This window comes from Sciurus carolinensis, chromosome 2 (genome assembly GCF_902686445.1).
Source record: "Sciurus carolinensis chromosome 2, mSciCar1.2, whole genome shotgun sequence".
Classification (NCBI taxonomy): Eukaryota; Metazoa; Chordata; class Mammalia; order Rodentia; family Sciuridae; genus Sciurus; species Sciurus carolinensis.
The window spans coordinates 137,005,262-137,021,893 of record NC_062214.1 but is presented as its reverse complement, the minus strand read 5'-3'; the positions used below and the strand labels follow the sequence as shown (position 1 = coordinate 137,021,893).

The window sequence follows — 16,632 nt, the reverse complement described above, 5'->3', positions numbered from 1 at the left end:
ATGTCTCATGTACATTTTTTATTATCCTTATTTAAATGTCAACATAGCACACTGAGTACAGCAGGAAAACTTTTAAAAGTTGTAGAAGAAAGGTTAACTGATTTCTCAGTTCAAGAACTATACGACATGAAGTCAGCATGTGAGTTTTTCCTGATAATTGTATGTTGCTGCCTGCTGCTCTACATTTTGACAGCCATTTCCATAGTTGCTTTCGTGAACAACAGAAATATTCTCTCCCTTTCTCGCCCTTTCTGTGCTAACAGCACAATCAGACCTGCTGAAACAGGAAGCCTGGAGTGGGTTGTTCAAAAGCAACAACACTTCAAGGTACTGGTTGCTTGTCAATAATATCAGAGAAGAAAATGTGGTCAAAGGGAAGTACAGTATTTTTCTGTCAGTGTCAGTGCCCTGTAGATGCTTTGTTAGACAGTATTTAGGAGTCCTGTGGACTCTTTGCAAATATTCCTGCTTGTTTCAGTGTTATAATTGACTAGGTATTTTTTCCTGACACACAGATTCAGCTATGTATTTATCTTAACGGCATGGAGTTATTCCAGGATTATAGCAACAGTAGTCTTCCATTCAAAATGAGAACAATTGTTGAGAAAAATGCAGCGATTTTAGAAAACGAAGAAGATATGCAGGAATTTTTACAATAAGTCCTTTCCAATGAAAAATATAAAATTTTGAACAAAGTATTTTAAAGGCAGCAGTATAATATTTATTGCATGACTTTGGAGAGTAAATCTGCAAATGGAAGCTGATTAACAAGAGGAGCCTAGCCTGACTTGACAGTAGTTGAATCCTTTCTCAAAATATTCTCTCTTCCAACATTTTAGTATTATAATTATTTTCTAATAAATGTCTCCCTGTTAAGCTGTCATTTAGTGGTATCATGAGGAGTAAACTTCAGACGTTTATTTTATGCTCTAAAATGGCATATTTCTAATCATATGCAAGAAGTGACTGATTTACTAAGAAGCAATGAAATTTAGCAATCATAGTGATCCTTTTTGATGAGACCTGTTCCTTTCCCATATAAGCTGCATTTAAGTTCATCCTTAACAGAAGGAAATCAGCTATGAGGAGAGAGCACGATATCTGCAAACAATTGTCCAGCACCATTTAGAACCAACAACATTTGAAGATTTTGCAGCACAAGTTTTTTCTCCAGCTCCCTACCATCATTTACCATCTGATGCCGGTAAGATTAAAAGCAAGTATCAGTTACTTGTTGTCACTGGAACTTGAAATGTGATACCCTTTTGTTCTAAAACCTTGCTTAAATGAAATTCTAATCATTGAAATATACATATTTTTCATCGCTATTCAAATTTGGCCTGTAAATTTGATTTGTTTCCTTTTATCTTACTGCAGTTCCTAAAAGTCAACAATCTTCATACAAGTACATGCACCACATTTTATCTGAGCTAAAAGTCAGTGACCCTTGCATCTCATGGGATCATTTCTGAAGTATCTGCAAAAGAAATACAAACTGAGCATGTACTCTCAACTTTAGAGGATCAAATTTTATGGCCAAGAATATTGCCTCATCTGAATCTCTAATTTTACAAATAAAGCTAAACTGGTCTAGATTTAGAAGTACTTAATATAGCAAAATATGTTATATTTAAGGATTGTTCAGAGGGTACTGCATTAATACAATTAACTAATTTTGAAGAAATCAGTAAGAAATAAATGACTCATGGCCTTCCTATTCTGTAATATCTTGCACTCCTTATGATTGTTTCATTTATTTTATTTTCCCTCTTTAGATCATTAAATATCAGTTCTGTTTATCTGAAGGTAAGATAAAGTGTCAACCAAAACACCCTCTGTTCTTTTCCCATTTCCTTTTTTCAAAATTTAGCAAGCTCTAAGCTTGTAACTCAGACAGTAAACAAATAACACTGCCCTGGTTCATACTAAACACTTCAGAAATTGTCACTAAATTTTTTCCAGAATTATACTAACTAACCCAGGTCTGCATGAAACACTAACATGGTTTGGGGATTAAAATAACTAATAATAGAACCCCTTGGCTGAAATTAGTTACACCTTGTTATATCGATGCTTTTTATTTTGTTTGTTTGTTTGTTTTTCAGCATGACAAAGTAGTACTATTGAACTGAAGTGGTGTGTCTTTGTATTTGTAATGTGTTGCATTGTTATTGGATCTCTTAAGTCATCCTGTGGTTATTCTCTGTGTGCCTTGCACTGTACTAGGCACCTGAAATAGAAGATGACTGTTGTGATAGGATGCAGGAAAGGAGAACATGATATGAAGTTAAAGTTCTCTTTACATTAACTATGTTTTCTTTATAAGTTTGAAAGGCACAGCACTCTTTAACCTAATCTATTGGAAAAATAAATGACTATAATTTTCAAATGAGGTTTAGTTAATGTAATTAAAGCTTCCATTCCTGTCATCATTAATTTGCCATTAGAAAAATAATTTTACCAAAAATCTTAGATCCATTTCAGTTAATATAAAAGACATAGCAAAGAGAAAATCACATTATACTGGGTTGAATCTTGAAAATTAGATAAATTGTAAGATTTTCTTTAATGGATTGACACTATCTAAAATTACAGTTTGGCATTAAGAAAGACGGTAAAAGAAAAATACTAAAACTAATGAACAGCAAAGAAGGGAAACTAAGTATACCTACCAATGTGGTTGTTTAAAAATAAAGAATATCTGATGATTATCAAACTGTATTAAAATTGATATGAATGACACTTTTGTGTATCATGTAGTCAAGCCATAAACTTCACAACTGAAAAAACACTGATAATCAGGTCACATTTGGACTAACTTCTCCCCTTATATTTATAAGGACTGTTCAGTTTTAATGTTATAATTGTTTTCCAGCTATAGTCTTTCACATTTGCCATCTTAATGTTCTTTTCATATTTTGCATAGTATCCCCTACTTTTAGCTAGGTATACAATATGAGAAGTAAGTCATATTCTCACTTTCTGAAATGCAAATCAAAGGATGCTATAGCAGCCAAGTCAAGGCTCTATTGGCTTCATTTTTAATGTATTAGTGTTCTTAATTTACTTAAGACCCAATAAAGTAATAAAAATGTGAATTTGAACATCAGCCTAATATTGTGGCTATAGTTTTTTTCAATTAGTTTTTTTTAATTGCCTTAGCCTTTAGGAAACATTTAAGTTTTAAGACTCTAATTTATGAAAGGATATTTTTGCCTGTAAACAACTTGTGACACTGTTACTGAATACATTTCTATATGCTTTTTTGCAAACTTTGATAGTCATGACATTTTTTGTCAGCATGGTTTTCAGTTTAACACAATAAAATTAAAAATATGTATTTCTCTTGTAGCAAAAACATAATATCTAATTTTTTTCTTCCATTTATTTCATATCTTTATTTTACTTTATATTCCACCCCACACATATAGAGCCCTCTTTAAAATTTTAACTCAAAGTAGGAGAGAGAAGACATGAAATAACCACATAATAGCAATGTGGACATGATTTCTTCTTTGCAAAAATTACATAATGTGAAGTTCATTGGGTTCGTTTTTGAACATAATAAAATTTATTTGGAACATTAAGGAAATGGATTCATAATTGCAGTTCAAAATCAACTTTAGATATCCTATGCATACCCTATGTATATAAAATACTATGAAAAATAAAAAATAAAATACTAATCAAATACTAATACAGTGATATTTGAAATTACATTTTGAAGAAATGCACTGTGATGATATATTATTTCTAACCAATTCCATAACATATATCTACTCAGTGGAATAGTATATAAAAATTATTTTGGGGGACTTGAAGTATAGTTCAGTGGTATACATGTTTACCATGTTTGAAGCCCTGGGTTCAATCCCTAACACCAAAAAAACAAAACAAAACTAAAAACAAAAACAAAAAAACCCTCTTTTTACACTTACTTTAATTGGCTCAATATGATGTAAAACTCATTTCCTGTTAACAGTAATCTACCAACTGTGGTGACATTTAAATTCAAAAAGTTTTTTTAAATAAATAACTTCACTATTAAATAGATATGAAGGAGTTGGATGTATCATAATCGATCCATAAATTTCATAACTTTATTTTCTCAAAGTGTACTGTCTGTGGCAGTAGACTGATACTTAGGGGAAATTATTTTTATCCCTAAGGTCATTGAGGGAAATTTTGTGATGTCACACTTTGTTGATCTTCCATAACTACATTAAAATATTATTAGATTTTTCTTGTCCTTTATTTTTTTTTAAATTACAGGAGAAAAAAATCCCTTTATCTCTGTCAGGCATGTATATGGAAAATATCAAAAGTTTTATAGTGACTTCCTTTTTTTAAACTTGTATTTATAACATCCTTCTTCTAACTGTAAACTTTAAAATGAAATCACTCTTCTTCTTAACTAAATTACAGTAGTAGTTAAAAAATGTTCACATTTCCCCCTAATATGTTGCCTTTCAATATCATCTTTTTGTTGTTAAAATTTTAAGAAATTTAAAAATGCCAACAAAAACAGTATCCAATTTTGCTAAAAGTGTATAGTAAATATGAATTGGTTTGTCTTTCTAAATTTTGTCATTAAAAATACTCCCATGATTTTTCTACTATTATGTCTTTTTGACTCTATCAAACAAATATTTTTGAATGCCTACTGTATTATTCTAATTGAGCCAGGATATTCCTTCCTTTGGGTTAGTTTTCAACAGATTATGCTAGAAATGTTGGAAGCACACACATATACACACACAAATATATACATGAATATATATGCACACACATACCCATACAAACATACCACTTTTTATAATTACCTTATAAACATATAGGTTCCTATTAAAGCAGTCTTATAAAATTAGTAAAATTCAAATATAATTGATATGCCATCGAAGTCAAAAATAATCTAGAGTGATTGAAGACCCAGAGTAGCATCTAATCGACCTTCATTGTAACCTCAGTCTCACAAAATTTTTATTACCATACATAGATAGATCTGATAATCATTAATTCTGACCTGTCTTTCTGAATCTTTTGAGTAGGACAGAATCATTAAATCTTAGCCATTGCTTTAGGTAATTTTTTTCTAAGCATGGTGACCTTTTTAAACACTTTTTAAACACTAACTTTTCTCCTCTTCCCAGGCTTTGAAATGATCTGAAAGTTGGGTGATGGGGGTTGGTATTTTTGTTTCTTTTTGTATTTTAGTAATGGGGATTGAACCTAGGAGTGCTCTACCACTGAGCTACAACCCTAGCCCTTTTCATTTTTTATTTTGAGACAGGGTCTTGCTAAGTAGCTTAGGGCCTTGCTAAATTGCTCATTCTGGCCTGAAACTTGAGATTCTCCTGCCTCAGCCTCCCAAGTCTCTGGGATTACAGGATTGAAAGAAAAGATTTTAGCCCCTCAAAAATATTGTATAAACATCCTAAGTAGTATTTGCAAATGCCAATAGAAAAGTCAGTTTCCTTCAATATATGACATAGGTATGAAATTATAGGCAGCCAAATATGTCCTCTTCAGTACTTTGGACTCAAAAATTTGTCTTAGGGGGCTGGGACTGTGCTCAGTGGTAGAGCGCTTGCCTGGTATGTGTGAGGTACTGGGTTCAATCCTCAGCACCACATATAAATAAATGAATAAAATAAAGGTCTATCAACATCTAAAAAATATTTTTTTAAAAATTTGTCTTATATGTTTTTGACTAAGAGTCAAATAATACTGATCTTAAATAACATCCATTAACCTTTTGTAACAATAATTACTAGGTTCAGTTTTGACATAGAACACTCATTTGGGTGTGAGATTTTTGTTATGAAAATATGATGTAATCATTGAGTGGTTTACTGGGTGCCAGACACTATGCTAAAACTAAAACTACACGGTGCTTTCTTTGTTGGCATTTTTTTTTTCAGTGCTGAGTTTTGAAAATGGGCCCTCATGCATGTTAGGCAAGTACTCTATCACTGAAATACATACATACAACCTCAGCCCTTTTTATAAATTTTATTTTGAAACAGAATCTCATAGCCCAAGGGGCTTCAAACTCATCATCTTTCTGCCTCAGCCTCCCAAATGCTGGGATTACAGGTTGTGTACCACCTCACATAGCTGTGTTCTTTCAATCTTCAACAGCAGTTCTATGAAATTTTCCAAAAAAAAAAAAAGCTTACCCAGGAGCACCTAGTACTCAATAAAGCCAGAATTCCAATCTAGATGTATCTGGCCTCAGAGTACATGATCCTAATTATTACAATTACACAATCTATTTTCATCCTCTTCTTGCTGTTGGTAGAGGTGAGAGAGAGATTGCTCAATAATCTGTCACATTTACAAATTAGAAATTATTGGAGATTTTTATTTTGAGGGCTCTACCTTTCCTATCCATTGAAAATTCATTTTTTTTAATAGCTTTAAAGTTGCCAGCTAAAAAATATGGGCTTTGAAATTGGACTGATCTGAATTTAAATCATTATCCTGCCTTTTATTATCCACACAAACTCAAATTAATCTATCCTACACCCAGTTTTCTTATTTGTAAGAAGGAAGTAAAATGTTACAAGCTTAACCTGATTTTAAGTCTACAGCAATATAGTTCTTGAATATCTTACAGTGAAAATACTCGTTTGCCTGTATTTCTTCACTATTTTATTTTTAATGATGTGTTTTGTTTCCTTCTTGACATTCAGTGTTATATTCATGCTAATCTTTAAGCACTTATCAACTCCTTTAACAATATTAAAGCAGTAAAGTTATTTGGGTAATCTAACCTTTAACATAAGGTAGTATTTCATAAGGTTATTAACATAAGAGAGGATAAATTCTTTTATTTCCCCAAAGGAAGGGTATTTACCCTAAGGAAGGGTGTCACGTTCTCCACGTTTGGACAGTTGTATTTCATAAGTGATCATTTTCTTCAAAAATGTTTCTAGTTTCTGGACCTTTCTAATCCTCATCTGTTTTTGTTCAGTCTATTAACTTTCACTCTTTTTTATTTGATAGCTTTATCAAATAGCTGCACTTACAGTATACTACTACATACCAGGATCCTTGCATCTGTAGTCATTAATTCCCACAATTTTGTAAATAACTGTTATTTTCTCCATTTACAAGTAAGAAAATGCCTGAAGTCGGTTTGCTCATGATTAAAATGACAGACCTTGATATTTAATCTTGAACTCTAGTACATGCCCGTGTTCTTTCTAACACATTCACATTGTTTTTTAGTTCAATATTAATTCAAGCTGCTTTCAAAGTTATAGTGTTTTAAAAGGCTTTATTTGCCCAATAGCTTTGATAACAAACATGACCAATTTAAAACTACTACACAGTTCAAACAAATAAATAATGATCCATTGAGTTCCCTTTTATAATGTGTTTTATATTCATGCTGTTATTTATAACAGTTTATTATCAGTGTATATATGAACCAGTTTATTATACTATCAAGACATAGACATAGTCTATATGAGCACAGTAAGAGTGTTAATAACAGATACATTATGCTCATAGGAGCCCATAGATACTTTTAAAACTTATCCTTGAGGATAATATTCTATTAATAATAGCAATTATATAAATTATATGTATATATAAATTATGTATATATTATATAAATATATAAATCATATATAAATTGGCACTCTTTATGACTGTATAAATCAATAGGCAGAATAGGGTGTGAAATGAAATGCAGGTATCACTATATTCTTATAAAGTTGAGGTCTACCTACTGTAAATTATAGAGTTTGGGTATATCCAGTATATACCACAATTATCATTTGCTAAATATGCGAAAGTACTGATAACTATATACTACATGTGCCAAAAAGCCTTATTTGACTCTCAATTAACCAAAGGGGGATTTCACTTTGAAGGCAATAAGGGAGACATGAAGGATTTGCGGTTTTTGAGGGGGAAAAAAAAACATTTTTTAAGTGATAAAGCTGGGATATGCACACAGGCAACTGAAGATTAGCTTTATTTATAGTTATTAAAAGTAGTGAAAGATGGGCTGGGGCTCAGTGATAGAGCACTTGCATCACACAATGCAATGGGTCCGATCCTTAGCACCACATAGAAAAATAAAGATGTTGTGTCCATCTACAACTAAAAAAAAATTTTTTTTAAGTAGTGAAAGAAAAAGATTTTTAGAAATAGGTGTAGTTAAGAAAATTTTGTAATAGAAATGGATAAAACAGTTATGGAGTAAATTTGCATGGAGGTCTGTTTTTATTTATTTTTTTTTTAAAGAATTGAGTGAGGAAAATAAAATTTGATAAAGTAGTGCTCCCCAATAAAACTTTCTATAATGGGGGAACTGTTTTGTATCTGTTTTGCATCTCTAGTATGGTAGCAGCTAGCCACATGTGACTGTTGAACTCTTGGAATGTGGCAAGTATACCTAGCAACTGAATTTTTTTTTAATTTTACTACATTTAAATTTAACATGGCTATAGGTACCATATCAGTCAGTACATCTCTAGATATTTTACGATTGATTGGTTAGGATAACATCCACTAGTATAATGAACATTTTAAAATGCAGACATTTATAAAAACTCTCATAGACTTTTTTTCCCTTTTTTCCTTTTTTCCTATTTGAACTTGTTTTGTTAGTTGGTAAGTATAATGTTTACATTTACAAAATATTGACCATTGTGAAACATCATCACCCTCACTCATTGCATGCCCAGTTATATTTCATATAAAGAACTGATTACTCTCTGCTCTACTCCTCAGTTAACACCTGTAAAATTCTACACCATGTCTCTCATATCTGTTATCTATCTTCTCTTTTGTTTCCTTGCTTCTGCTTGCTACTCCATTTCTTCATTCACAACAAAGAAAGAAATGCAGTGATAGTTCTCTTCCTCCCAAAACCTCCACTAGAAAACATTGGCCATCTCAAGGTAAACAGCCAGGGAAGGCCTCTCATGATGACTGAGAATAGTATGCACTACCAGAAAAGCATGAGCTACTGCTCTTCACCTTCCTTCTGCTGTCCATCTGCAGTGCTTCCCTAACTGGGCCATGAATTCATATTCTTCTCTAAATTTTCCAATATGGGTCTATTATGGACCAATTCAGATCTTCAGGAGGAGTAAATTTAAACAAAAATGCATTTCCTCCTTGCATTTTGAAGGCCAGTCTCATTTCAATTTAGAAAAGAAAATGTTGGAGAAGTTACTTTGAGGAGGGTAGCTGACATGGAATTTGAGTGATATATTTAAGAACAAATATACATTTACAAGGAAAAGTATAACATTTGGCCTTAAAAAACTTTGAAGTGTTCTACAGATACATTCTTAATTACCTAAGATATCTCTATAGAATATTCACTCCTTATTGAACATTTTTGCTTTTTCTTATAAATATTTATAACTTCAATTTAAGCACAAATGTTTCATTATATGAAAGTACTAGCATTTTTTCCAAATTTGAAGTGTCAGTGGGATGTCACATTGGCTAACAAATATGCCAAGTCTCCCCACCATAGTAAGAAGTGTTCAGTTTAACCCTGCAATCTGTGTGGTTGTTTATTCTTGCTTGTTTGTGACACACAAAAAGAAAATTTTCATGTACTTAAGACCTAGAAAAGTCTGGATTAAAGTGTCTTAAAATATACAGGATTTTTAAATTTTGTTATTCTGTTTAGATTTTTTTTTTCTTTGAAGGACTTTTTTTTGGGGGGCAGTGCTGGGGATTGAACCCAGGGCCCTGTGCTTGCAAGGCAAGCACTCTACCAACTGAGCTATATCCCCAGCCTTGAAGGACTTTTTAATGTCTTATTTGTTAGGAAAATATTTGAGAAAATTTGCCTACAACAAGCAAAGGTCTCTGGCATTGCTATAGATTGGAGAATCAGAATTCAAAGAAATAAGGTACAGAGGTGAAGAACTACTTTGTAAATGACACAGAGTTCTCTTATTTGAATTTGTTTTGCTTGTTTTAAAATTTTATATCTACTAATTCCACTGGCTATTACTGAATAGTGTAATTGCAAAAGTTCAAGCTAGTGAAATAAAAGTATTACTTATCTCTTCTAAATTAAGATTTTTTGAGGCTAGTTTGTCTCTTTTGACCAACTTTCACATGAGAATTCTTATCCTCTTCCCTCCCCCTGGAATCTGTCTTGCTCCTTTTAAAACCCTACTTAAACATCTTACATATACGATGTTCTCATAAGTGCAGAGTTCCTCTTTGGAACATAACTGTTTAGAATTGTTCAGTGCTGTTTTCTTCCAGTTTGAGTTGTGAAGCATCTCCCCTTCCCGCTTTTTGTTTTTGTTTTTGTTTTTGTTTGTTATTCCCCGAACCCTAGAAGTAGAATTAGTCTTTCTCACCTGCTTCTTGTGCCTTCCTTGCATGCCACTAGTGCTTTGAATTCCTTATCTTTCTGGCCCAGAGATTTTGCTTCCCATTGCTTTTCCCAGGGTTCTGGCTCTGGACATGATGATTAGCGCTTTATGGCTAATATGATGATATGAACCACCAGATTACTGGGTTTTAAATACATTAGCAGGCTGTTGTAACAAAGTATATCTGGGGCTTGCTTTTTTCTTTAAAAGATCTCATTAAGGGGTGGGATCCTTACTCCAGATTAGTAGCAGAAAGGTTATGTCTTATGAGAGGCCAGATGTCTATATTTATGTTCTTGCTGTTTCCTACAGGCTTCTACCCAGAGATTCTACCCAGTGAAGCTCCCACAGCAACGCAGGTAGATGGGGCTGACCTGGCCTCTCCAATGTCTCCTCGAACTAGCAAAAGCCGCATGTCCATGAAGCTGCGTCGTTCTTCTGGCTCAGCCAATAAATCCTAAGGAGACAAGCAGCCCAACAGTGATCAGCAGTAACCCTACCTTAGCACGAACATAGTGTTAATCCTTACAGGTCTCATGTCTGCCATAACATGCATGTTCCTTCCTTTATATTTGAGAAACACTGGACTTAAATAATTTGTAACCTAATATTTTAGATTTGGACTATTTATTCAATTTGTTTTTTCCTCACACTCCAAGCTGCCATATTTTGAGGGGATGGAGTTTTATTTTACACTCTTTACCTTCCTAGATAATTATGTTTAAGTAGTTTTTACCTTTAATTTCATGATTAATGTAGAACCAAAATATAATTGGACAAGTAGTCTTATTTTATTTATTGTGCCTCATTGCAGCTTTATGGCTCAATAAATGTATAATTTTTTTACAAATGTAAAATTAAGTTTAAGCATTTGTAAAGTTAGAGCAAAAAGTTACAAATCTGTTAATACAGATATGTATAGAGTATTTGTTACAAGAACAAAACACTCAAATGCTCATTTAGCATCTCAGATTCTTAAGTGAAATAATTTTAGCATTAACCTTTTCTTCCCTAGATAATGTCTCATTTCTTGGCTGTGCAGGTGATACCATGACATATCCAATAACTAGAAAAATCATTGCTGAGTTTTGATTTCTGTTTAACTTCCAAATAATTTTCTAATGTTTTACTTTTTAAGTGGTATCACTGTTAAATTGCTATTTCTGTTTTGAGATTGTGGCCCTTGATTATTGACTGATTATTGACTGACTTATCTGTGTTCTTTCTTAAGTATCAAAAAGAAGGTGATGGACAGGAGGAAAAAACTTTTCTGACATAAATATGTTGCTTAAATTATGTGTATTATTAAAAAAGAAAAGGGAACATGACCCAGGAGTCTAAGTTGAATCTAATATTGCTAATACTGAACTTCCTGGTGCAAGTTGGTAGACATTCCATCCTCCAGAAGTATTTTCCTATGGTAGATAAGCTGCTCACATTTTGTTTTGAATGGGCATCTCTTAAGGAAATGTAGCATGACATCAGTACCAACTGCATGTGTAAATACATCATACTGGCAAACTATAGAATATAAATTATGTATCATCATTCATGTAGTGTCTACAAATTTGTTACAGTGGGGGGATTAAAAATGACATGGTATTTAATAACACAATAAAAATATTCTTATCATGTCCTGTCCATGAGTCATCATATATTTCATGTATTTTCAGATTTAATAAGCAGGGCTGTATGATTAATGGGGAGATGTAAAGCATAAACCTAGATTATCTTAGTAAATCATGAAAAATGAATTTCCTTTTGAAGATACACTCCAAATTATTTCTCAGAGATCCCACCACAGTCATTAAAAACAGGAAATTTACACCTTCATGAGACTGGCCAGAAACTTCACCCAGTGCTGTTGGTTAAAACATCAATTTATCACAGCCTCATTTTTCTTTAATTTCTCAAATGTCATATTGTTTTATAATATGCTTTCAGGAATAAAACTTTCCAGAAAAATTTTCTAAAATAGTTTTTCAGAGTTCCTGAGTTCCTATGCACTTAATTTTTTTGTTTTCTTGCAAATACAAACCAAAATTCCTATGAAAGCTTATTTAAAAAGATGAACAAATGGATAAAGAATCCTTGGAAACAAATTTAACAGAAAAGAAAATTTCCCACAGCCAAGGTGAAGAATTATAAAAAGGAGAATCAAGCATAACTGTTCACATGTTTCTAAGATTCTTTCAGTCTAAGGTGCTTTGTTTTAAATGAATATCTACTGGATTGATAATATATAATGTATAATAAAATAGACTGAAAATACCAACTTGAAGTGTTGAAATTAGCAAAATTATAATTTTAAATGGTATCACTGTTAAACTTATAACAGATGCACTTCTGAAGCTTTTTTAAGAAAATACTTTAACAAATGACAATAGAAAATATATTTAAAGATCAGTGCATATTCTTGACCTTTGGGAGCGTCAGCCTATGCAGCTATACTTCAGATGGATTGCATTTCTACACCATTGCATTCATTCACAAAATATATCTCCTGTCTTCATATTCTGTCCAAATGGGTCACTAAAATTCTAAAATAGAATACTGGCAATGAGGAGATAAGAAATGTGACTTTGAAAATATGCTGTGTTCAACCATTCTTTAGACAAGCAGCAAAACAAGGCACAGTCTATGTACATTTATTTGGTGATAAGCATCTTACAAATCTAAGCTATCTGTCAAGCAATGCTCAGCCAATATCCTAAACTGTATTAGGGGGTGAGTACAGAAGGTACACTGAATATGGTTTACAAAAAGAAATGCAAAAGTTACCGCTGAAAAGAAAATATTGAATATTGAGTGAAATTGCCATTCAGTTCCATATTACAGTTATTAACATCTTCCTTAAGCTGAACATAGTTTCATATATACAGTGAGATTTAAAGCAGAAGCATTAAATAATTTGGGTGAAATCTTACTAAAACAGTCAAATATCAGGAAACAAGTTCTACATTTCCAAAAAACTACATAAAGAAAGGCTTAGCGCAGCTCTTGAATACTGCACAAAAAATAACTAAAGAAAATAATTTGGAGGGTGTCTCAACTCCTTCCAATAAAGTACCACCTCCAAAAACTAAGGACAGGCTAGTACACATAATTGAGAAAAGGTTACCAGGGAGATTTTCATATCCCCACCAAAGCAGCTAACATCCTCTATTTCCTGCCCCTGGACAAAGGTCTTGAATCGGTCCCCCCTGTAAGTTTGGCACCAATCACATAACTTTTTAATTCACAGAATATACAATGCAAGATATCTGACCCTATTGAGACAGAAACCACATAGGTGCCTGTAATGGCAAGAGGGAAAAAAAAAATACTGGCGACTACTACTTTTGGTAGCCAGAACCCCTTGTAGACATTGAGACATGCATGCATTCACTGCAACTTTCCATAGGAATTACAAATCATATAGGATTTGTTAGGGTGTCCAGAGTTTTGAGGGGGAAAATCCTATTTTAGTGGGGAAAGTGAGGAAGAATTAAAGCTGACAGTCTTTGACCATGAATATTTATACTGTATATACCTACCTGTTCTAGAGAGGGATTTTACATTTTTTCTGTCTGCTCCCCTAGCAGAACATTGACTACTGGGAGAGTTTTAGAAGGGAAAGCATGGAAAAGAAAGTAAACTTCAAGTTGAAGAAAGCCCCCACAGAGATTCCTATGATCTGTTTTCCCCAAGGCCAGCCTTGAAATCTGGTCTCTTGGCCCTCAGCAGCCTGGCCGCAGTGGCATCTGCAGCAGCAATACTTGACGACTTTCTGATGGGTGGCACTTATTGATGTGCCGGGTCAGCCCTGGAGAGCTAAAAAAAGTGGACGGACAGTGCTTGCATGAAAAAATTTGCTGAGCACTTCCATCAGATGCACCTCCCGGGCCCGGTGCTTCAGCAGGAGCCCCCGCCAGAGCAGGCAGGAGCAGCTCCTCGCGGACCGCGTGCCACAGCCGGTGCTTCTCTCTGATATCTGCGGATGGGAAGTGCGCTCCACACAAAGGGCAAGCGAAGGAGAGTGGAGCCCTACGTTCGGAGCCAAAGCTGGGGGCTAGCGCACGAGCTGAGCCTGCCTCGTGAGTTCCCAGGTGCTTGCGTAGATAGGCTTGGCGACGAAACTTTTTGTAGCAATATGGGCACATGAAGATCTCAGATCCCCCGCCACTAGTGGCACTGCCCAGTGCAGGCACCTGGTGCCCCAATACCCGCTCTGGGTAGGAGACCTGTGGCAGTGGTGACTCTCGGTGCGGAAGCACCTGGAGGCCTTGGTGCGGGGCACTGTCCTGGTGCTGATCTTCCCCGGAGCTGTCCCTGACCTGCGGGTGCTGATCCACAGTCCGCTCTGCCCGGCTATTCTCTTTCCCCTCTGCCAGGAAAGATGCAATGGACCCGGAGTCCGAAGAGGACGAAGACAATGAAGGAGGCGGCTTCCCGTCGGCGGAGGAGACTGTGGCAGCGCTTGCTGCTGCAGGACGTGGCTTGTGCCAGCGGCGATGGGAGGCGAGGTTCGCAGGGCAGCTGAAGACCTTATCGCACTCGGGGCAGCGGTACTCAACACGCACGATGCGGGAGCAGCGGTGCTGAGCCAGTGCGAAGGGGTCCGCGTACTGCTCCTTGCACAGCTGGCAGATGAACTCTCCTAAAGGTGTGCGGCTGCCACCCAAGCCCCTAGAAGGCGGTCCTGGTTCCTCCTCCTTGATCTTCAGGCCTAGGACAGGGGACGTGGTCACCTCATCGGCAAAGCTCAACTTCCTCATGGCCTTTGGCTTCTTGATTCCCGCTGCCGTGAGTCCAGGCGCACAGCCTGGAGGTACCTTGACACGCCGCTCGCTGCCAGCGGCTCGCTTCAGGCCCTGCAAGGTGGCGGAGAGGGGTGCAGGGTCTGGCTGGAGTGCGGGTTCTGGGAATGGTGCCCGGAGCGGCAACAAAAATTGTTCCCCCGAGGTCGGTGCGGTTGCTGGAGCCACCGAGCAGGAGAAAGTGGCCACAGTGGCGGCACCCCCGGGGAAAGACTCAGCGGAGACAGGCGAGCTGAGGCAGCGTTCCAGGAACGCTCGGCGGAGTTCGGTGCCCGCCGGCTTTGCGGGGCTGGGGCTGGGTCTGGGACCCTCTCTGTCATCGACCCTCCATTCTGTGCCTTCCTGCCCGCCTATTCCCAGGCTCACCCCAGCCTCCCGACAGGGTGACCCCGACAGTTCCTGGGCCGTCAGCCCCTTTCCAGGCTCCTCCTGGGTAGGGGGCGCCGCCTGCTCCGCACTGGGCAGGGAGGCACTGGGAACCTCCAGGGAGAAGGGCGGCGCCACCTGGGGCCCCAGCAGGGGGAAGACCCGCTCAGCTAGGCGCACTCGGTATGAGCCGCCTGTCCGTTTAGTTCGCTTCACTAGGAAGCCCCTCGGCATGGTGGAGTCGGGAACAGTCAGGCTCCAGGAGGAATAAGGGACCACAGGGGCTGAGAGCAGGCGAGCAACAAGAGCTACACAAGCTTCGCCACGGCGGTCATGCAGAAGCTGGCTTTATAGCTGGGACGCGGGCAGGGGCTGGTTGGGCCACCTCCCGGCTGGTCCGGCCAATCAGGAGTGGGAGCGGGTGCCGAGGGCGGGGTTTTTGTCTACCGGGCTCTGCAGAGTAGCCCAAACTGGGTGGCGGCGCACATTACTGCCCCGCCTTGCAGTGCCTTTGAGCCTCCTGAGATCTGTAGAGGGGCTGACTTCCCCTGCTGCCCCCCTCAATCCCCGCCCCAGGCGAAGACGCAGGAAGGTAAGGTCTGGAGTCTGAAGGAGTGCGGCCCTCCCCACCTCAGCCGCCTCCATGGGGGAGCCCCACACAGCAGCGACCCAGCGCCCCCCAGGTCTGACGGGAAGGCTCTGAGGCTGAGGGAGAACTGCGAAGGGAAACCGCAGCGGGAAGTGGAGACCACAGGGTGGGTGTCCACCGGGGAACTGGTTAACATCCTCTGCTGGTATTGAACTGATGAGATGCTGCGATAGAGAGGCAGGGTGGCTAAATCCACCGCCCTGTGCCTACACTTGACGGTGGGAGCACATCTGCTATCCAGTATCGATCGAGACTGCGCGCGTCTGTGATACTATGAGAATTCGTCTGGGAAGAAGGGCTCTCAGTGCGGGAGATCGTGCGTGCTGGCAAGCCTCTGGAGCTCAGGACGCCAGCACGTTTCTGGGCCCTGGTCCTTCAGGCTGATAAGTGCCCCATCCCCGATGGGAATAGGAGTGGGGAGGGGAAGGGATCTAATTTTCGACTGCCCTCA

At 37.3% G+C, this 16,632-nt stretch overlaps 2 protein-coding genes across 2 annotated transcripts in view; one reads left to right on the top strand and one right to left on the bottom strand.

Annotated features, from left to right (window-relative positions):
• The window catches only part of Ralgapa1 (Ral GTPase activating protein catalytic subunit alpha 1), a 217,231-nt gene extending 204,711 nt beyond the window's left edge, over positions 1-12,520 (top strand). The window contains 3 exon segments of the mRNA XM_047542464.1: positions 1,080-1,204; positions 8,626-8,628; positions 10,680-12,520. Of these exon segments, the coding sequence (XP_047398420.1) occupies positions 1,080-1,204; positions 8,626-8,628; positions 10,680-10,828 (277 nt within the window). The 3' untranslated portion in view covers positions 10,829-12,520.
• A 1,566-nt stretch (positions 12,521-14,086) lies between these two features.
• Insm2 (INSM transcriptional repressor 2) lies at positions 14,087-15,766 on the bottom strand. Its single transcript, XM_047536852.1, has one exon. The coding sequence runs from the start codon at positions 15,764-15,766 to the stop codon at positions 14,087-14,089; it is 1,680 nt and encodes a 559-aa protein (XP_047392808.1).
• Positions 15,767-16,632: the final 866 nt, after the last annotated feature.

Coding starts and splice junctions, on each gene's coding strand:
- Insm2 (XM_047536852.1), bottom strand. CDS start 15,766: ATGCCGAGGGGCTTCCTAGTGAAGCGAACTAAACGGACAGGCGGCTCA.